This window comes from Priapulus caudatus, unplaced genomic scaffold, assembly GCF_000485595.1.
Source record: "Priapulus caudatus unplaced genomic scaffold, Priapulus_caudatus-5.0.1 Scaffold504, whole genome shotgun sequence".
Classification (NCBI taxonomy): domain Eukaryota; kingdom Metazoa; phylum Priapulida; class Priapulimorpha; order Priapulimorphida; family Priapulidae; genus Priapulus; species Priapulus caudatus.
Genome location: NW_014577565.1, coordinates 39,552 through 62,841, shown reverse-complemented (window position 1 = coordinate 62,841; position 23,290 = coordinate 39,552). Strand labels below are relative to the sequence as shown.

Here is a 23,290-nt window from a genome sequence, read left to right as displayed (position 1 = left end):
AGGTATGTGCCACTGCGAAGTCAATGAAAGTGTCAATGACACTGTAGCTCACCACAAAAAAAGGACACAAATGAGTGAGTAAGAAGAGGTCAGTTTTAATTGAGCAACCATCGACGTACATTATAGTAGAAACGATTGCCATCTGTATATCGCAATAATAATTTATAAACCAAAATGAATCACAATTTGTGACCGTAGATGGCGCTATGCCCGCTTTGTAGCGATGGCGTTTGAAATAAATAGGTTATGCTGCGTTCCGACATGTTTTATAAATCTTTACTTTAATATAGACATTTTATCGACAGGGTGGAGAGGAAATACCAATTTTGCATTAAAGATATTGTCAATGAAATCTTGTAAAACGAACCAGACGAGTGTGACACCACAGACTGTTTGTGTCTATATAATATGCTATATAATTGCCAAACCCTACCTAATTTGCATAATTTTTTTTTTTCTACCATAATGCACACGTTATGTATAAAAATTTATAAATTTTTATGAATAGTAATTAAATATTTTATGATAATTGGATGTGATTTTTTCTATTAGGTGGATAAGTATGATGATTAGTGAACAGATGGCGAAAAAAGTTATGCATTTAGCTGAGACCAATGTCAATCAATGATAGATAGTGTAATTATATGATGTATAACCACTTTGATTTTTTAAATATTTCTTGTGTAATCTGGTGGATCCGCTCAGAGCTAAGGTCCTTCCCCAGAAACCTGGCCACGCGCGTGACTTCTCTGTGTGGGTCCTGTTTAAAGAGCAGTACGGTCGTGGCATATGAGTCTGCAGTAACCCACTTGCTACTGTACATCGCGATATTACAGAAATATACGAAAAACCGCTTTTTGTTGAATTGAGAAACATAGTTGTGTATGTACATGCGTACGAAATCTATTTATATATATGTATATACATGGTAGAGTTTGTAATAGATGGATGGATGGATGAATCAATCGATCAATTGATTGATTATTAAATAGATAGACAACAAATTAATTTACCTGTAGCAAATCTTCGTACTTTACAATGAGTATATTGTCCCAGTCTTGTCTCTCCCAAAACTCCAGGTTGTGATTAAAGTAATCGCCATATGCGACTGTAAATATAGAACCAACGTATATTCATTTAATTTCGAAACGCCAACGTTTGATATCCTATACTACTGTTTTATAAATCCGTGACATTACCAATTCATAATCACAAATTCATTAAATTTTATAGAATAATTGTCATTACTTGCCGTTTTCATCGAAGAAGCCTTGTTCCAAATACTTTTCGAATGACATGTTGGCATAGATGTTTTCGTAAGATGCAAATGACAGGAAGTTGACGGTGAACATATAATCAGACACGATCATATCCTTCGGATTTCTCGTGACGTAAACAATCTATGATAATGTCAAGATAAACACATTCATTAAAGGGAGAGTTTACTCTAGGTTCTAGGGTTATTTTCAGTTAATTTAGGTTAAAATTATGCTACATAAAAAGTTTCATGGTTCAATCACCATTAAAAATATTATTAAAAAATGTTTTGAAACTAACGACTACAGTTTAATTACAACGACGGTGGCGCCACTCAAAGCGCACGATCTGATAAGTTGCGCAAAACCACTTTTCAGCCAAGGGCTACAGACCGAGGGTGTTTCTTATTTATGAATTTAAAAGAAAAAGGATTGTAATATCTTATAAACGACATATAGTTTCAGTTATATTATGGATAAATTTGTCCTAAAATGAACATCTTTCGGTTAAATAGCATTTAGGTATGAATATAATTGCACCTTTGTGATTAGCCCTCGGTCTGTAACGTGCAAAATAAATTGGCAAATACCCAACTTCGGGGTTGCAGCACGTTCGCGGGTGTCATGGCGCCGTTCAAATTTCGTAGCGTTGATGTGTAATTTTTTATAACAATTAAATTATGTATCTGGTGACAAATAGATGTGGGTATAGACGATTTGTTATACAGTAAGTACAGTTGTATGCAGTAAAATCCTAGAGTCTACTATCCCTTTAAGCATATCATTGAAGACAGGTAAGACGTTGATACAAAGACGTGGCAGCGATTATATATAGAACATGTAACTAGCGACGAGGAATTTAAGTTTGTATTATATTTGTACTACTATATCGTATTGTATTGTATTGCATTGTATTGTACTGTACTGTATTGTATTGCATTGCATTGGATTGGATTGTATTGTATTCTGTTTCTTTACTGCGCTACGCCGGTGTGTTAAGGCCACGCGTGTTTTCTTCAGTTAGAGGTAATATCTACTGTCGAAACAAGGAATATTAGTCTTTCTACAATGGTTATCACCTATAATCCGATGTGCGTGCTTATGTGTTCAGTCGAAATGACATTAACATCGAAAAGATAAGCTGTGTAATCGGCGCACCTTGGGTGTTTTCCTTCGTTCGGTGATGTCAGGAGGCAGCAGATGAAAAGGTATGTGAGTCTTCATTAGTCGAGGAGACGCCATCTTGTTCCAGTCACGAGCTTCAACTTCCATATCACCTTTCAAATCGCTTTTCGCAAATGGCCATTCTAGCATCGGCACCAGCTCATCGAGACTAGACGATCTGCAGCCGGATATCCGCGCGAAGCGCTCAAACGCCGCGTAGCGGCCACTTTTGCAATTTCGCTGCCTCTTCTCAACGCCAGTATACTCCGGTCCTTTCCTAGGGTTAGGTTAAAGCGGCTTTTCGCTCTAATCTGCAGTTCTGCCCATTGCACGAGGGATCGCACTACCCAGTTAGGTAGAGACGGGCTAGAAAAGCTCCCAATTTGTTGTTCGCTACTAGGCGCCCTTTCTTTGCTGTAATAACGGAGTTTTTTGTTCACATTGTAATGAGAGATAAATGGTTAAACCGCCTTCCTCAAATCATACCCAACTCAAACCCGTCTGGAGGACGGGTAATAGCTAGTTCTATTTATTTACACTATTATAACAAGCTACTGTTTAACAAATATGGATCTACACCTCTGAGGGGAGGTGAGAGTGTGAGTGGTGACCACTGACCGCGTCTTATACCTGTGTTAATTGTAATATCAACACAGAGGGAAGGACGTCACTACTGTGTGAACCACTGATGCATTGGTGAGGGGGTTGTGGGTGGATTATGAGTGTTCACTCCTTTGGGGTGATTTTGCTATATAAAATAGGGCATGGGACCGAGAAAAAGTGTTCACTGTTCAGAAAAGCAGGGTGTTCACTGATGCCAAATGGATCTATTTACTTTACACATAACATATAGGAGATAATTACATATATATAACGTTATATATATAGATCAGTCAACTGGCTACTTACGCCCAAATAATGTAACAGTGTGGGTATGCGTGTGCGTGTGCGTGTGCACACCCAATCCTGCACTCGCCCCCCGTACATCAATCAATATGCCGCCCCAGGCACGTATACAGCGCAGCGCGGCGCAGATCAACTGAACAGATTATATACAGCGTCAGTGAGCGCGTACACCGCGTGTAGCGCGTGCCATGCTTCGGCGGCATTTCATTGATGTACAGGGGGGGCTGGGTTGGCAGATTCTCCCTTCTCCTCTTACTCCTTCTCCACCAGCTTCTCCCTTCTCCCCTTCCTCCTTCTCCACCAGCTTCTCCCCCTCCTCCTTCTCCACCAGCTTCTCCCTTCTCCCCCTCCTCCTCCACCAGCTCCCCTTTCCCCCTCCTCCTTCTCCACCAGCTTCTCCACCTCGCTTTCCTCCTCCTCCACCAGCTTCACCCCTCCTCCTTCTCCACCAGCTTCTCCCCTCCTCCACCACCTTTTCCCTTCTCCCCTTCCTCCTCCACCAGCTTCTCCCTTCTCCCCTTCCTCATTCTCCCCCTCCTCCTCCACCAGCTTCTCCCCTCCCCTTTCTCCACCACCTTCTCCCTTCTCCCCCTCCTCCTCCACCAGCTCCCTTCTCCCCCTTCTCCCCTTCCTCTTTCTCCACCAGCTTCTCCCCCTCCTCCTTCTCCACCAGCTTCTCCCTTCTCCCCTTCCTCTTTCTCCACCAGCCTTTCCCCCCTCCTTCTCTACCAGCTTCTCCCCCTCCTCCACCACCTTCTCCTTTCTCCTTCTCCTCCTTCTCCACCAGCTTCTCTTCTCTCCTTCTCCCTCTCTTGCTCGATCGCTCTCTCTATCTCTTTCTCTTCTCCCTCTCTCTTTTCTCTCTTTTCTCCCCCTCTACCTTTCCCCCTCTCTCCCTCTCCACCTCTCGCTCCCCCTGTTTCCCTTCTTATGATCTCTTACAGACTACATCTCTGCTTTTGTAAATCCGTAAAATGATAACTTGGGAGACTGAGTTGTCGGGCGTGCCTCTAAATATATTTCAACGAAAAATATATATAGTAATACAACGGAACCAATGTTTATTGAACAAACATATAGATGTCTATTGAACATACACATCCGTGTACATATCCATGTTTTTAAAATATCTGTATAGTTACCGTTAGGTGATGCTTGGACCATGTTACAAAATGGCGGTTCTTTCTGCAGTGGCGTCGAATCTCCAACGAGAACCATTCCGATGATTGATGGGTGGGTTTAGTCAGTTATTGAAGTTATTACTGGAATTTCTACCGTGGTGACATGAAATGGGTCAACGGGTACTGCTTTGTTCGAATTCAGCAGTGCATATCGTATCGTTCTCCTGTTTGAAACGGCCAGATATTGAAACCTTTACTAGTGCAATTCGGAGTGTTGATCTGTCTATTTGATCAACTTTGTCTCTCTCCGTCTTCGATATAGTCTCTTAGACTTTGAAGGCTATTACTTATGAGGTCATCATAATGATGATGACACAATCAAAGTAATAGAATTCCAACCGCAGCAGCTGGCAAATTATTACTAGTTTCTATTGTTTTCAGAACAAAACAATCACCACGTCTCTCGTTGTCATGACGAAGCTCACGCGGTATTATGACAGAGCCATAGCCAGAGTAAATTCCTTAAGCCTTAAGGCCGCCGCACACCAGCCGATTTTTACAAACGATGAAGCGATGTAGGTGTGCGCGTTCATTTGTAGACGATTTTATTTTTATCGGGTGATCGTTCCAAATCAAACATGTTTGATTTTGAACCGATGAGCCGATGAGCCGATGAGCCGATTTTACAAACGATGAAGCGATGAAGCGATGAAGCGATGAAGCGATGAAGCAATGTAGGTGTGCGGCGGCCTTTAGGGAGGGCAAAATGTCGCGACTAGGGTGCGTAAATAGGCTATATACCTACTTTTTTACGCACTAGAGAAACTTTTCACATGCAGAATAAAATTTGTCTTTATTCTATTTTTGTTGAGTGTTTTTGTTCTATTATTTATTAGATTTATCATGCGCAATATTGTTAATAAAAACAATTTATAAAAATTGTACATTATTAGGCATACAATTTAATATAAACAATATCAATAGCCGCGTTCACACGGAGCAATTTGTCCCGGGTCGAAAACGATCCGAGACTGACCCGGATCAAAAACGACACCGGTCGATTTTGAAGAGAGCGTTCACATGCGCGACGTTTGATCGATCGTTTGCCGGTGTGCGATGATTCCAGCAACGCTGGTGGATTGATGGAAGGACACTTTCCCAACACTTCGTACAATTCCTTGAAATAACTGCACGTTGGTCGTGCCAGTCCTGATCTGTTGTTGTCGACCACCTTCTTATAAGTATTTCTTAACCGTTTGCAGGGGCGGATCCAGGATTTTGTGATAGGGGGCCGACGTGTGTAACACGACGTTGAGTAGGGGGGTCCGGGGGGCATCCCCCCGGAAAAATTTTGAATTCTAGAAGGCAGGAGATGCGTTCTCTCGCCTTTTAACTACCAAATGTATCTCTATGAATATTTCAAAATTACGCATTTTTATTGGTAGCATCTGTCACATTGGACTTGCTAAGTCTCTTTCTTAATATTTTTTTGTGAATTTTTTTTAGAAAAGCTTATCTTTTACTGGTAATTCTGTAGTTGATCTGTTGTGTTAATTATTATCGCGCGCGCTCACTAAATGTGTGTTATATTGTAGTGACTTGAATTATGTGTTACCGTATGCAGGTAAAACTATATAGTGAACTAAAGTCAGAGTACTGAAAGTCAGAATCTGAAAGATTTTCGAAAATATTTTCTGCATAGTTACACTCCTCATCAAACTAAAGATTTCAACATGGTGGCAGAAGTGCCTAAACTGTGAACAGTGGGAAGCTTGAACTGTAAGTGTACTATGGAAGCCCTGAAGCGACATCCGACTTTTTGAGTTTCCGAGTTTTCGAGTTTCTGAGTTTCCGAGTTTTTGAGTTTCTGAGTTTCCGAGTTTCTTCTGCGCATACACCAGAGACAATAGAACACTGTCACGGTCAACATCAGGCCAGTAAATTAACGTCAGGCGCCAACCCAGCCCACCCCTTGTACATCAATGAAATGCCGCCGCAGCATGGCACGCGCTACACGCGGTGTACACGCTCGCTGACGCTGTATATAATCTGTTCAGTTGATCTGCGCCGCGCTGCTATGCGCTGTATACGTGCCTGGGGCGGCATATTGATTGATATGTACGGGGGGCGAGTGCAGGATTGGGTGTGCACACGCACACGCACACGCACACGCGGACGCGCACGCGCACGCACACGCACACACACACATACACTGTTACATTATTTGGGCGTAAGTAGCCAGTTCACTGATCTATATATATAACGTTATATATTATGTAATTATCTCCTGTCTGTTATGTATATAGTAAATAGATCCATTTGGCATCAGTGAACACCCTGCCTTTCTGAACAGTGAACACTTTTTCTCGGTCCCATGCCTTATTTTGTATAGCAAAATCACCCCAAAGGAGTGAACACTAATAATCCACCCACAACCCCCTCACCATGCAATCAGTGGTTCACACAGTAGTGACGTCCTTCCCTCTGTGTTGATATTACAATTAACACAGGTATAAGACGGTCAGTAGTCACCACTCGCACTCTCACCTCCCCTCAGAGGTGTGGATCCATATTTGTTAAACAGTAGCTTGTTATAATAGTGTAAATAAATAGCATAGATCTGCCAGTTTGTAGATGTGAGTTTTTCAGTTCACTTCTGTGTATGCAAATTGAGAATTATGGCTGCAAAAAGGAATAACCGAAGTACGTCACAGGTCAACAGAAATGGCGCTCAGTATATTCGCCGCTCGTCACTTCGAATTTTTGTAACAGGTTATATTAGTTTAATACAGAGTATTGCAATACATAGTAAGTTCCCGAATAGCGGAGAAAGGTTCGTGTTGAGAATAAACCCAGTTTGGAAGTTCTAGTATCTGAAAACGCACCAGCAAACCGGCCCGAGTGATTCACTCGGGCATTCCTCCGCAGAAAAGGATAGGGAGACTTTGTAACCCTATCCTCTTGGGTTTGGGTTACATTATTGTATCTATACTACTACTACTACCAGTACCAGTACTACAACTACAACACTCAACAGAAACAGAAACAGAAACACCCAGGAAATGACTCGCTAGCTATCAAACAGTGGTTATCAAAACGTCGCACTTACGAGTTACTACGGGTTTATCTTCCATCTCTGCTACGGGAAAAATATGAATCTTGCCATATTATAATTCCTATGTAAAGAAATTAGGTGTGAAACCGTACGTGCAACTAAGCACTGAAATTTTATGATTGAGTTATGAGGGGGCTGACATGTTTACCATACAGAGGCGTCTCCTTGCGGAATTTGATGCCCCGAAACGGCATTCTAAATTAATCGTTGAACTTTTCCCCCCTATTATTACGTAACGCAAAATCCGGGCCTTAACCAGTTCTAGCGCAATAATCATGGCGGACGCCGAAGCTACAAAACGTCTATCATCTAAGAAACAAACCTTAGACGATGCGTATGCGGCACCGGCGAATTTTTTAGAAATAGACATTTGCAACCCACAAACGCATGGTATCGGTAGGACGAGATATTCAGACTACGAAGTGCGCATGAAGGTAACGAATAAGGAAGAATTCACATGTTCTAGAGTCCGGACCTCTATCTTAGACCAGTTTTCTACTAGTAGGCCTACTAGTACTAGTACTAATAATATATAATACTTTAATAGTCCTATAAATTATTATAATAATCCTAGTAGTAGTATCATTTTGGACAGAACTCCGTTTTCCTTCAGTAAGATAAACCAGTTAAATAAGCGGCGCTACCTACCTACGCTCAGCCTGAATATTTACTTACCCACATAAAACCCATTCGTCATTGGCCGTCGTACAGTTAGAGCCCGCTACGTATATTACACTGTGTGTCATTGTGTGTGTGTGCAGTCTGGTCTCATTCTGACGTTTGCTCAATCGACCCTTTATAAAATTTTGTCCTTGATCTAAGGCCATAAGAATGAAAGTTTTCGATTTGCATCACCGCCCGCATGCTCCAAAACCTCCCGCCGAAAAAAATTATTATTTTAAAAAATTTCATTATTTACAAATTACATAAAAAAAGGCTATCCATCACACAAATTCAAGTTCCAAATCATCAAACCGCTGTAAAAGGCAATAATTACGCATAATACATACTAGTACGCGCATGCAGTTACCGCCAACAAGCTTCGATCTTCACACAGCGATACCTCCAGTGCATGTATCCACTTAGACCCAAAAATTCAGTCGACGTTTGGGTGTTGGCTACGCTGAGACTACGTCTGGCTCCACTGAACCCCCTCACTGACGACTGAACATACCAATGCGCCACTTAACAGTGACACAATGGGTAGGCACGACAATGACATCTGCCACCATAATAATGAATAATGAAAAAAGCCTCATGCCATTTGAAAAATGTCCGGACGCAAATCTAAAACTTTCATTCTCATGGCCTAAGCTCCTCTGAGCCGTAGGTTAAAAACAATAGGTTGTTGCAACTTGTCAATATGAAGACGCTATGGAGAAACATTTTATATGAACCTTTGGTGAGTGTACAGGAACACTCATACATATCTAATGAGGGTTTGAGTACAATATTGATGGCTTTATTTTGGCATGACCAAAATAATAAATAATGGTCAGAGACAACCGAGTGACATGAAACTATTTTTTCTACCGTACTGGTTTAGACTTCGTTATGTATTAATAATATCGTTAGCCATACAGAATTATGAATCTGAAATGACTGAACATGTTTTCTAATGAACAAGTGCATGTTCAGTTGGACCTTTGGTATGTGTTGTTATTAGCTCATCCGACGTAGTCGGATGCAGCTTGTAGAATCGCATGATTGTTCGTGCGTCCGTGCGTCAGTGCGTGCGTCCTTCCGTCAACAGTTCGGCACAAATCTAAACGGGTCGACGTACGGATTCGAAAGTCGGGACGTGGGGGGGTACTTTGAAAACGAGTTGGTGTCGGGAAGTACGTTCAGCGCCTAAGCACCATCAAGGACTCGCGTCAGAAGGCAGCCATCCTTAGCAACGCCGACACCAAGTTCATGTTCGTGAGACATCCGTTCACTCGCCTCCTGTCGGCATATCGTGATAAGATTGCCGACGACGCTGACGACCACTATTACCGGAAGCAGTTGATCCGGAAACACTTTAAGCGCAGGCAGCACGCTGACGGGAAGAATAGTGCCTCGGTGAGCTTCGTACAGTTCCTCACCCATGTTCTCGGAACACCTACAGAACAATTGAACAACCACTGGGCACGCATGGTTGACGTGTGCGACCCGTGCGTCATCAACTACGACTTTGTCGGCAAATACGAGAGCATGCGCGACGACAGCGCCGAACTGCTGCGGCGGATGGAACTGGCGGAATCCATCGACTTTCCCGAGAGGAACGCGACATATAAGAGAGCGACAAGCAGTGATGACGTCTCGCTCATGAGGACTTACTACAAGCAAGTGCCGCTAGACCTCGCTCGACAACTGCACGCTAAATATGAAGTGGATTTTCTACTTTTCAATTACACGTTTCCCGACGAATTGTTCGCCTAGTGCTGCATTTCATAGCACGCATAAACATATGCAAGACGTGATTTGTATATCGTATTTTCCATGTTCATAAGTACTGTTATAAAATTATTGCGTGTTAGCGAGGGACACATTAAGTTTTGTGGACCGAGGTAATCAATGTTGCCCGAGTCTGAAGATCGAGGGTAACATTGATTGTCGAGATCAACAGAACGCTCTGCTGTCGGAGCGACCATGCAATAACTATGCTGTTATATGTAACACCGATGGTGCAATGTGAAGATGCATGGAAACAACAAATAGATTGAACAAATTATTATGTTACTTGGAAATGGCCATATGCTTGCAATAATATTTTATATACAGCAACAGCAAAACAAGTTAATAATATTGCAACATTTTGAATATAATATAGGTAGAGGTGAACACTAACACCTTAAACACATGAATTATGAATTAATGTAAAATACCGCAAAATCATTATAAAACCATGATTTCCATGATTCTCTCGAAAGTACGTCGACTGGCGTGCTTCAAAATAGGACGTTTAATATGGGAGCATAGCAGTCACAACTATACCCAATTTCAAACATGGGGCCAAACGGTTCCTGAGTTATCGTCGACCGTATCGAAATGTTGACAGACGGACGGACGTACGACGGACGACGACCCATGGCAATAGCTCAGCTTGACGATGCCAAGGTGAGCTAAAAACTAGGGTCTCCGGAACGGGGAAAAGGCAAGATCTGCATGGTAACTCAACTTGTGATGCTCTGGAACGAGATATTCTTAAAAATGCGATGCACTGGAACGAAAGTTTAGGGTGAAAAAGGGGGGTCTCTCCCGCGGCACATACCTACCATGCAATATATATATGGAGTGCCCCCCCCCCCGGACCAGGTTCCTGGACTGTGGGAGGTAGTGTAACTTCTTTGATTTTTTTTGTTTTCTGGCTAATGAAGTATCGTTTTCTGGCTGGGCGGATTTGCTGACAAAAATCTTCATTTCTAACCCTGCCATAGATATTATATAAAATAATGGAATAGGATTCTTGTGTATCTGTGCCTAGACAATAATAATTATTATAATCTATATTTCTGGCCACTGTCACAGTGACACTGACAGTGACAGTGAGTCACCCGTGACCCACGTGATAGAGCGGAACCACCTGGGTGAACACATATAGTGCGTTCGATTTGCTTCCCCAAGTTAACCTGGGTCTACTCGGGCCAGCCCCAAATACGTTCGATTTGCTTCCCCAAGTTAACCTGGGTCTACTCGGGCCAGCCCCAAATACGTTCGATTTGGCAGTCACGTGGTATTTTTTCGTTACCCGGGTGAGCCCGGGTGAGAACGAAGTGAGCGGCTCGCCGAGGTGCTCACTTGGGGGGGGGGGGGGAGGGCTTGGGGAAGTATCCCACAGTATCCGGATCAGTGCTGCATGAATGTAGCAGTGTGAATGACTGTGTATGTTTGCTCAAGGGCGGTGAGTGGATAGGATGATGTTTATTACTGGACATGCTCTCTATCCTTGAGCCGCTCATTCTTAGATTTCATTAATAATAAGAATGCAATTGCTATTATTTTATTATATCACTGGCATGATAATTAACCCGGGTTAACCCAACAAGTGCCGCATAGCGACAGCGCTCATCTAACGTCTACTGCGGTGACTCTGTGGTGTCCGCTCAGCCAGTTTTTCAACAATTTTTTGATAGGCTATATATACGATTCCTTGAGGTTCCTGTTAACTGCGCCTGCATAAAATTCGATTTCCAAATCTCGAGAAGAGCGACGTTGTCCTCGTGAGACCACAGTAGATCCACCCCTTCTGTTTGGGGGCATTTTGACGGATATTTTAACTCAATGAAAATACTGAAAAACGCGCGTGTAGAAACTGAGAAATGCGGAAGTAAAGCGGAAGTCGACACTGACGACATCTACCACCGTACTAAGTTTATCCCGTGTCGTGTGTCGGTGCACGTTCACACGTCAAAAATGAACCAGCGCTCGGGTCAATTTCGTTCTGGTTCGTTTTTGTACCCACTCTGTAGTGGGTACAAAAACGATCCCGGACAAAATAGCACGGCTCGCTTTTGTACCGGTTTTGAACGTGAATAGGGGAACCCTACCGATATCCTGTGTCCTCTTGTCATTCTGTGTCATGCTTCTTGCATTTTTGTTGTTGTGCGTTTCTGAATGATGAATGAATGTCAATTTTACCTTGGGGCATCGCCGCGAAACAAGAACCGTAGAAAGTTGTTGTAAGCGCTGAAAACGGGTGCGAGCATTATACATTATAGATAATACACGCATGAGCGCATGCGTGTTGTGCTGCATCAGTAGGAGCTCTGGCAGGTGGGTTGGTCAGTATAAGTGGTGTAAATAGCTGTGAGATGCTGCTATGTGAGCAGTCATATCAACATTGTCCTCTGAACAGCTGCTGCTATGGGCGGAACAATGCGCTGCGTATCGGTAGCTTTGGCAAGTGTCCCCATGCTCGCGTTTCTACTCTATCTAAACGGTACGTATAGCGATGTCTAACTTCGTACAGGTGCGTGTTGCTGACCGGCGGCAGGGGTAAGGATCAACGCATGCTAGCTATATACAGACACACGGTGCCTTCACAAGAAAGCCGGAGAGATCTCATTGTAGTAGTCCGTAGGGTTTGCGTTTATTAATGAGATATGATATCACGATGTGTGTGTGTGTGTGTGTGTGTGCGTGCGTGCGTGCGTGCGTGCGTGTGTGCGTGCGTGCGTGCGCGCGCGTGTGTGTGTGGGTGGGTGGGTGGATGTGTGTGTGCGTATGAGTTCTGTATGTATAAACGTGAGCGGGCCTGCGTGCATGCGTGCGTGTGTGCGTGCGCGCGCGCGTGCATGCATGCGTGCGTGCGTGCGTCTCTATGTGGAGAACATGAGGTAATAATTACACTAGATAGCGGGCATATTAGTGACAAATTGAGACTGCGAAGCGATTTATGTTTAACACGTCGATGTACGTTCACATAGTATTCAGTATAGGTTCTAACGTCTACTGAAACATTTAATGAAGGTCACAGCGTTTGACAGATCTGATACTAAGTCCCGTGATTCCCATGAAGAATGTGAAATGTCGTATCGTCTTCCTTTGCGTATAGGTTTGATTGAACTGTCACCTGTTGGTGACATTCATGTGATGTCATCCCCACCTGCGGCAGTGCCTCGCCTGGACACTTATGTTGGTGACATTCATGTGATGTCATCCCCACCTGCGGCAGTGCCTCGCCTGGACACTTATAAGGACAGGTTGGCATGGATCAGTCATCAGTGTGAAAAGCCAGAGCTTACTGCAGTAGCACAATCGGTAAAGTCTAACCATTGGCGCAGCATGATCTGTGCTCCCAGACACAAACTCGTGTTTTGTGCTGTACCGAAAATCGCCTCCACCACCTGGAAACGCGCACTCGTCGCCTTAGAAATGGCGCCATGCCATCACTGTGCCGAAATTGAAGGTCAAAGGTCAATGGGGCACAGGGCAGATTTTAGACAGTTTCTGAGGACGTGGCCTAATGGACAGAGTGGAAAACTTTTTTGTTTCAGCACTGACTTACCATTTTTTTAACTTTATTGAAAGGACCATGAAATGTACTTTCCACTCACGTGCGAAGAATAAGTGTCTGATAACCTTTTGGCCCTCAACAGGAGGGTTAAACATGTATTCCTAAACTGCCTCAATGATGTCACAGTGTTCTCATATTCATGGAACATCCATAATCTGGAAAGCCAATATGCCTCGATAGCGCAACGTCTACAGCACAGGATTACGGGTCAAAGGTCCTTGGATCGAATCCCATCAGATTTTTTATTATTTACCTGTTTTCTATATTTTTCTATTTTTATTCATTTAACTATTTCTTTCCAATTAAGGTAAATATTTACATGATTTATTTACAACAATTTCATAACAACAAATAATTTTTACAACAATTAAATTATTATTTTTATAATAGGGTTAGGGTTAGGGTCACAATGCACCATAAAACAGGAATTTCAGGCACGCAATTTGTATCAACCAATGGGATTTGGGAGGTATGCAGAATGCAGAAGGTTGCTGAAATGATGTGTACGCAACTGCGTATCTGCATATCTGCGCCTAACAAAGTTGTCACTACGCACAACTTAAATATTACGTTTATAACCGTAGCAACAGACCTCAGATGAGCCCAGACGCTCTGCAGCTCTAGTTACAGTAACAGTGTAGGCTGAACACTTATATGATTTCAGACAAATCTGCCTGTGTTCAAACTAAAGGAATCTTGTATAAGACGACGATACAGTGACTTTGAATGGCTCAGAAATGAACTAGAACGAGATAGCAAGGTAAGAAATGCCAAGAATGAAAAGAAATTGTAATAATTTTAAAATTATCATGCACATTCAAAAAAAATCCTCGTAATTTAACCAGCCGTGTTTTTATTACCGTAATTGTCATTGTCTAACCGTTTAAGACAAAAATACTCAATCCAGTAAATTTGGAGATTGTTTACAGCCCAGAAATTAAACTACAATATAGCTCTATATTCTCACTTGACTTTTTATTGTTATTAACATTAGGCATCTGTTGCAATGATGAGTTGAAGGAGAAATTATGATTTATGCTATGTTCCATTTGCATGGTATCGTATAGATTGTAGTTCCACCATTGCCTGGCAAAGCATGGAAAAGGCAGCTTCCATTTCGACATGATGAGGGAATTTTTGAGGATGAGTTCATCGAGGAACGAAAGAAGGGTCTCGAGGTTTTTATTAACAAGTAAGTGGTGCCACGTTTCAACATGAAATGAACCATGTGTGTACGTAGGTATTCGAGATACTTGAAGATTTTCACAAGCTATTTTGTGGTATACCCCAAGTTAGCCATCCATCTGCATCATGAATGGTCATTAACTTTTCTGAGAAAATTAAGGCAAAAATTTGAGTGTTCTACACTGTACACTAAAGTATGCATTATGTTCAGTATCATTTATGTGCTAAGGTTATGCAACATGCTAACTACAGTGTACAGTATGGTATGTGCTACAATATGTGTTTCAGTATATACAAAAGTACTTATTACAGACTCACAGTATGTAGTACATTATGTGTTAAAGTGCATTTTATTCAACAGTATGTGCTGTACATAGCATACTCTACTGTGTGCACGTCACTACATGCAGGCTAAATAGTGTACTAGCCACACTTAAAAATGGGTCCCGATCCTGATTTCGGGCATTTTTATTTCTACTATATAACATAGTAAAAAAACGTTAACAAGTAAAAAGTAAAAAAAAAGTAGCCAGTTTTGCTCAAAAGTTAGCAATCTCGTATTAGGGGTTGGTCTGCTATTTCCAACACTGCACTGTGCATTAGTGTAAGATGCAGTATGCAGAGATGCCAACCACTACGCTTTATCCGTATTTTATACGAATTTCTATTCCCTTTGCACCACTACGACCAGTGTGTATCAAACTACGAATTTCACTGTGATCGAAATTTTTTTTTTATTGTCAATTATTGTCATTCTTTGTCAATTTATTGTCATCTTTGACCCTCAGAATGCAGGAAATTGCATCTCAGAATCAAAAAAATTTCCGGGGGGCATGCCGGACCCCCCTAACAAACTCAGGTCACTACGTGACCTTCGAACTACTAATTTGATGGCCAGAAACTACAGATTGCTTCAAATATGTGTTGGTATCTCTGAGTATGTGCGTGGAAACACTGTACTGTGCTTGCTCCATGAGCCTTCCATCTCTCTCTGCTCCAGGATTGCTGGTCATCCCCTCGCTCAGAATGAGCGCTGCTTGCACATGTTCCTGCAGGATGCCGTCATAGACAAGAACTATGTTCCAGGCAAGGTGAGAAGCGTGTGACACTCCGGCCGGCGGCAGCGGCGGCGGCGAGTCTGCCACGCGGGGTTGTAGTGCGCACGTGAAACAAGTGACCGGGCGTCGGCGCAACGGTTTCCGAGCGATGGGGGCAACGTTTGTATTCGTTGCTGTCCCCCATTCTGCGCGGGCTGCCCACCACAGAAAACGCCACCTGTGTTCCCGTTCTATCTGGCTGGCACCGTGGTGGCGCCCCCTGCTGCACGCGGCGGAATGCAAGAATAACGATTGCGGCGCGTACGGCGCTGCTCCGCTGCCTGACGAGGGGGTGCCCCCTGGTGGCATCACATTAAATCAATGGGCGGCAGATGTGCATTCTGCCCCTGCCTATCATTGTAACCTAGGTGACACTCATGGTGTGTGGCCGTGACTACCTTCAGTGTCTCCGTCGTCCTAGTGCTCGTTCTATTGTTAGAAAAGCGTCTGTTCTCTCCATGATGATTACCGGCGCCACCTGGTGAGAGCTGCAGTTATTTACGTAGCGCAGCATGGCGTGTGCGCTGCAGCGTGGTGTTAACTGTGTGTGTGCGCGCCCATGTCACTATTTTGTGTCTGAGGATACACTTAATCAGCGTCACGGTCTCTGTTTCGTCGTCCTATTGAAGGACAACGCAGTATTAATGTTAGCAATCACCGTGTAATGTATTAATTGGCAACTAGTTTCGTTTTGGGGAAGCTGTTGTGTAGCATATTAATTTCGAGCAGGCGGACATCTTCGTTGCCTCGATCCTCAGTTTACACTTCAACCAGGAGTTTGAGTTGCCTGTTAGCTTATTACATTTTTGCCATCCAGACTAGATTATTTCGTCGATGTACAGCAGTTTCGGTATACTCTAGCCAGTTAGGATTTGTTATGTATGTAAGCTATAAATCTGGGGCATTACACCTGAAGCGGATAGTAGAAGTTATATTATCTGCAGCTGGTCATGCTACGAGCGGGGAGTTATTGAGACTAGTATAGTCTATTAACTTAGCCGTACGAATAGCGCAGCAGGTGTTACTGGCAGATTTAGATATCTGGCATTTTTTCTTGTGCTCCCAAAACCTGTCTGTGAGGCGCTATCCAACACCTAACCATGGATGCAAACAATTTGCCGCTATGACCCGTAACCTTTGTCGCTGTGATTTCGTCGCTTTTACGTTTTAGCGAAGGTTGGTTTGATTTTTCAGCACACCGACTGAATCCATGCATAGAACTTGAATAAGTTGCAGCTAATCGGCATTGCAAGTACAGTTGTCTGGGATAGCAGGATGACGTGTAACATTCATGTGCTCGAAAGCAGTGAAACTGTGGCATTTTTTTTCTAAAAAATGAAAAAAGTTTATTTGGACTCGTTGAAGTAGCACATGCCTTTCTATAATAGCCAATAGTTCAATTCTTGGAAATAAGTTAGGAAAACCCCAGCCTGTCTTGATATTGAAAGTGTTCATTTCTACTATATAACCTCTAGTAAAATCCATGAAAATAAAGTCTAGTAAACCCCTACTCAAAGGTTGGCTGTCCCGGACCCAGGGGACAATCTGTCCTAAACATTATGGCGAGCTGCATCTTAACACAAAAGATAAGATCTGAAGAGCAAATCAAGGCGGTTGTTGTACACTTGTTAAATTGGTGTTTTTCGATTAAACTATCGATGGATTGACGGTAAGTCGCGCCCACACGCGCACATACACATACTGAATATTTGTTATTGTGGGTGTGCAGTATTCCTATCGCGTGTGGAAATGGTATATTTGGATTGCGATTCCCAATTTGGTCTCTTAACATCGCTTAGTATTATGAAGTAAGACAAAACCAATGCTGTGTGTGAAAATTGTTTTGGCGATCAAACAGAAGCTAGATCGTTGTTGGTTTAGGCTAAATGCTATTCTTATATACATATATAGACATATAGACATTTATATATATACACACACATATATATATATATATATAATTTGGTCTGTGTTTTTTATGGAATGTCACGGGAAGATGAATGTGATTAAAATGCTACTGTTATATATATATTAGGAATTGCATCACAGCTATCAGCTGTGTTTATTGTGTGTAAAAAGTTTTCTATGGCAAAGCTTTCTATTGACCGGCACCTTTCCCGGTGTCTAGCGGACAAATCATTGTTAACTACCCGTGTTAGGTACCGTTACGGTGGTGCGTGTGCTACCAATCACCTACAGTATAAACTGATTTTGAATCCAATCGCCATTATGGCTTGCAATTTCATTGTTGCCGCAAAGGTCAGAATGTGTTAAAAACATTATTTTCTTTGCAAAAATAAATCCATGTTGTCGTTAAATTCACCTTGTGACATTGTTTCTGGTTACCTAACTATCTGCCTACCTAACTACCTGCCTACCTTACTACTTGCCTACCTTACTACTTGCCTACCTAACTACCTGCCTACCTTACTACTTGCCTACCTAACTACCTGCCTACCTTAGTTACTACCTGCCTACCTAACTACCTGCCTACTTTACTACCTGCCTACCTTACTACCTGCCTACCTAACTACCTGCCTACCTAACTACATGACTACCACATGCATACCTAACAATCTCCCTACCTTACTAACTGCCTATCTTACTAACTGCCTACCTAACTACATAACTACCACATGTATACCTAACTACCTGCCTACCTAACTATCTGCCTACCTTACTAACTGCCTACCTTACTAACTGCTTACCTAACTCCCTGCCTACTCAACTGCCTACCTGCCTATACCTAACTACCTGCCTACCTATCTACCTGTCTACCTCTCTACCTATCTACCTATCTACCTTTCAAATTATGGCTCAGTCCTTTAGTTATAAGGAGAAAAAAGGTCAAACCTCCTTGAAACGTGCGATGGATTATAGGGTCAGATGTGTCTACTATCTGCTCACAGATATCCCAATTTGTTGGCATTATATATTTAAAAAGAAGAGGACATACTCGGGAATATGCTGCTATAAGGGACTTCGGACGTATTGCGGCCTTTATATAATAAGAGGGAGCCCAATTTACTCAACATTCAGTACATTCTCCATTGCCGTTGGTCGGCGCCAGTGTCGCGTATGAGAAGTAGTGTATGATACTATACAAAATATATTCATATATAATTGTATTGAAGTTATACACATGTAGGTTAGTGAGAGCATATCCAGGAGTAGGTGGATATAAAAATGTTAATCCCAATGACTCATTTCAGTAATTGTAAAGCAAAAAAGTTTCCAGGTCTTAAAACTCGAAAAAGATTATATAGGGTCAAATGTTTTAGTGCTCATGCCTACTATCTACTCATGGCAGTTACATTTTCTTGGAATCATGCATGTCAAAAAAGTATAATTAGAATATAAGATATATATATAATAGTAATCTCTGTTTCCTGGAAAAATTTCGAGACGCGTTGCCTTCCTCGTACAACAACAGGAATCTTCTCAACATCCCGTTTCCCTTTCCAACTCCTAATGAAATTATACGGATTTTTCGTTGCCGCTGATCGGCGCTAGTGTTGCGCATGGGGAAGTTGACGTCATACGAAATATATACACACCAAACGCGCAGCTAACTCAGTCTACATGGGGGAAGGGGTGCGTTCAAGACAGGCAACCGCGGACAGTTCGCTGTTGCTGCTGCCAAGGCCGGGTGATAAATTTCTCCTTATGCTCCCCTCCACCCGCTAGCTATGTTCACGCACGCACGCACGCACATACACACACACACACACACACACACACACTTCTTTTCTCTCTCTTCTCCCCCTCTCTCTTTCCCCTCTCTCCCTCTCCATCTTTCGCTCCTCTTGTTTCTCTTCTTATGATCTCTTACAGACTACATCTCTGCCTTTGTAAATCCGTAAAATGATAACTTGGGAGACTGAGTTGTCGGGCGTGCCTCTAAATATATTTCAACGGAAAATATATATAGTAATACAACGGAACCAATGTTTATTGAACAAACATATAGATGTCTATTGAACATACACATCCGTGTACATATCCATGTTTTTAAAATATCTGTATAGTTACCGTTAGGTGATGCTTGGACCATGTTACAAAATGGCGGTTCTTTCTGCAGTGGCGTCGAATCTCCAACGAGAACCATTCCGATGATTGATGGGTGGGTTTAGTCAGTTATTGAAGTTATTACTGGAATTTCTACCGCGGTGACTTGAAATGGGTCAACGGGTACTGCTCGTCCGACTTCTCCTTCCTCGTTCGTATCGTTCTCCTGTTTGAAACGGCCAGATATTGAAACCTTTACTAGTGCAATTCGGAGTGTTGACCTGTCTATTTGATCAACTTTGTCTCTCTCCGTCTTCGATATAGTCTCTTAGACTTTGAAAGCTATTATTTATGAGGTCATCATAATGATGATGACACAATCAAAGTAATAGAATTCCAACCGCAGCAGCTGGCAAATTATTGCTAGTTTCTATTGTTTTTAGAACAAAACAATCACCACGTCTCTCGTTGTCATGACGAAGCTCACGCGGTATTATGACAGAGCCATAGCCAGAGTAAATTCCTTAAGCCTTAAGCTAGCAGCACACTTCACCATTTTCGTTGCTCGTACAGGCAATTTTCGTGGTCGGCAATTTTTGTGGCCGTTGCCGCGTCACAGCACACTTCACCACAAGTTGCCAACACGAGCAATTTTCGTGGTGAGAAATCAAACCGGTTTGATTCTCGGCAACTCGTGGTCACCACTAAATTTCCGTGGTGAGTGGTCGTTGCCGGCCCCCGCACACTTGGCCATTTTCGTTGCTCGTACAGACAATTTTCGTGGTCGCCACAAAAATGGCCAAGTGTGCGGGGGCCGGCAACGACCACTCACCACGGAAATTTAGTGGTGACCACGAGTTGCCGAGAATCAAACCGGTTTGATTTCTCACCACGAAAATTGCTCGTGGTGGCAACTTGTGGTGAAGTGTGCGGTGACGCGGCAACGGCCACAAAAATTGCCGACCACGAAAATTGCCTGTACGAGCAACGAAAATGGTGAAGTGTGCTGCTAGCCTTTAGCGCGGCGCACACGAGAGTTATTTTACTCAAGTAAAATGACGAATGAGTAAAATAACTCTCGTGTGCGCCGGCCTTTAGGGAGGGCAAAATGTCACGACTAGGGTGTCGTAAATAGGCTATATACTTTTTCGCACTAGAGAAATTATTCACATGCAGGATAACATTTGTCTTTATTCTATTTTTGTTTAGTGTTTTTGTTCTATTATTTATTATTATTGGAAACAAACCTTAGACGATGCGTATGCGGCACCGGCGAATTTTTTAGAAATAGACATTTGCAACCCACAAACGCATATGGTATCGGTAGGACGAGATATTCAGACTACGAAGTGCGCATGAAGGTAACGCATAAGGAAGAATTCACATGTTCTAGAGACCGGATCTCTAATCTTAGACCAGTTTTTTACTACTACTAGTCCTATAATAATAAGGCCGTGGCTACGCGACCGGTTCTGGACGAGGAGCCGCTAGGCTACGCGTCCGGACATCCATCTAACACAGTGAGCTTGCGACACGTACACGCATGATTGCGCAATGGGACGCTCTGCTGATTGCCGTGTGTGTGTGTGTGTGTGTGTGTGTGTGTGAGAGAGAGAGAGAGAGAGAGAGAGCGAGAGAAGACGAATGAAAGGATAGACGGCAGCAGAGCCTCCCGTTGCGCAATCATGCGTGTACGCAAGTCGCGCGATCGCTGTGTGAGTGGATGTTCGGACGCGTAGCCTGGAGGCTAGGCGACCGGTTCCGGACGCGTACCCACTGCGTATATTAATAATAATAATCCTAATATCATTTTGGACAGACGCCCGTTTTCCTTCAGTAAGATAAACCAGTTAAATAAGCGGCGCTACCTACCTACGCTTAGCCTGAATATTTACTTAACCACATGAAACCCATTGGCCGTCGTAGAGTTAAAGCACGCTATGTATATTATTTACCTAACGTGTGACACGGTGTGTCATTGTGTGTGTGCAGTCTGGTCTTATTCTGACATTTGCCCAATCGACCCTTTATAAAATGTTGTCCGTGATCCTTAATCTAAAGCCATGAGAATGAAAGTTTTCGATTTGCATCCACCGCCCGCATGCTCCAAAACCTGCCGCCGAAAAAAATCATTATTTAAAAAAATTTCATTATTTACAAATTACATAAAAAAAGGCTCTCTATCGCAAAAATTCAAGTTCCAAATCATCAAACAGCTGTAAAAGGCTATAATTACGCATAATACATACTAGTACGCGCATGCAGTTACCGCCAACAACCCTACTACCTGCCTACCTTACTACCTGCCTACCTAACTACCTGCCTACCTTACTACCTACCTAACTGCCTACCTGCTTACCTAACTATTTGCCTACCTTATTACATGCCTACCTTACTACCTGGCTACCTAACTATCTGCCTACCTTACTACCTACCTATCTGCCTACCTGCCTACCTAACTTCCTGCCTACCTAACTATCTGCCTACCTTACTACCTGCCTACCTTACTAACTGCCTACCTAACTACCTGCCTACTTTACTACCTGTCTACCTTACTACCTGCCTACCTATCTTAATGCCTACCTATTTACCTGCCTACCTCTCTACCTATCTACCTCTCTACCTACCTATCTACCTGCCTACCTATCTACGTTCCTACCTATCTACTTCCCTACCTATCTACCTTCCTACCTATTTACTTGCCTACCTATCTACCTCCCTACCTATCTACCTCTCTACCTCTCTACCTCCCTACATATCTACCTACCTACCTCTCTACCTATCTATCTATCTACCTCCCTACCTATCTACTTGCCTACCTACCTATCTACCTGCCTATCTACCTCTCTACCTATCTACCTCCCTACCTATCTACCTCCCTACCTATCTACCTGCCTACCTATCTACCTGCTTACCTATCTACCTGCCTACCTATTTACCTATCTACTTGCCTACCTCCCTACCTCCCTACCTGCCTACCTCTCTACCTACCTACCTATCTACCTCCCTACCTACCTACGTATCTATCTCCCTACCTATCTACCTACCTACCTACCTATCTGCCTACCTATCTACTTGCCTACCTATCTACCTCCCTACCTATCTACCTGCCTACCTATCTACCTCCCTACCTATCTACCTCCCTACCTATCTACCTCCCTACCTATCTACCTTCCTACCTATCTACCTGCCTACCTCCTTACCTATCTACCTGCCTACCTATCTACCTGCCTACCTATCTACCGGCCTACCTCTCTACCTGCCTATCTATCTACCTGCCTATCTATCTACCTGCCTACCTAACTACCTGCCTAAACGTATACACACACACATGCACGCACGCACGCGATCACACAAACGCCAACAAAAGTCGCCGGTCTCTGCATTTATATTCATAAAAATGTTCTTCAATTGGATTCTTTCACTGAATTATTCAATGT

The 23,290-nt window shown here is 43.0% G+C and overlaps 2 protein-coding genes across 4 annotated transcripts in view; one reads left to right on the top strand and one right to left on the bottom strand.

Annotated features, from left to right (window-relative positions):
- The window catches only part of LOC106811103 (trafficking protein particle complex subunit 10-like), a 32,653-nt gene extending 24,961 nt beyond the window's left edge, over nt 1–7,692 (bottom strand). For both annotated transcript variants that reach the window (XM_014814636.1, XM_014814637.1), the window contains exon 1: nt 7,557–7,692. In XM_014814636.1, coding sequence (XP_014670122.1) covers nt 7,557–7,581 — 25 coding nt within the window. In that variant the 5' untranslated portion in view covers nt 7,582–7,692. The remainder of the gene's footprint in view (nt 1–7,556) is intronic.
- Nucleotides 7,693–7,829: 137 nt separating this feature from the next.
- Nucleotides 7,830–18,160, top strand: LOC106811106 (sorting nexin-12-like). 2 transcript variants are annotated; one of them, XM_014814640.1, is made up of 5 exons: nt 7,830–7,996; nt 14,225–14,320; nt 14,628–14,752; nt 15,746–15,836; nt 17,037–18,160. In XM_014814640.1, the coding sequence occupies exons 1-5, from the start codon at nt 7,838–7,840 to the stop codon at nt 17,046–17,048; spliced, it is 483 nt and encodes a 160-aa protein (XP_014670126.1). In that variant the 5' UTR covers nt 7,830–7,837; the 3' UTR covers nt 17,049–18,160. The 2 variants fall into 2 exon arrangements, with proteins under 2 accessions (XP_014670126.1, XP_014670125.1); XM_014814639.1 differs by having other exon boundaries at nt 15,746–18,160.
- Nucleotides 18,161–23,290: the final 5,130 nt, after the last annotated feature.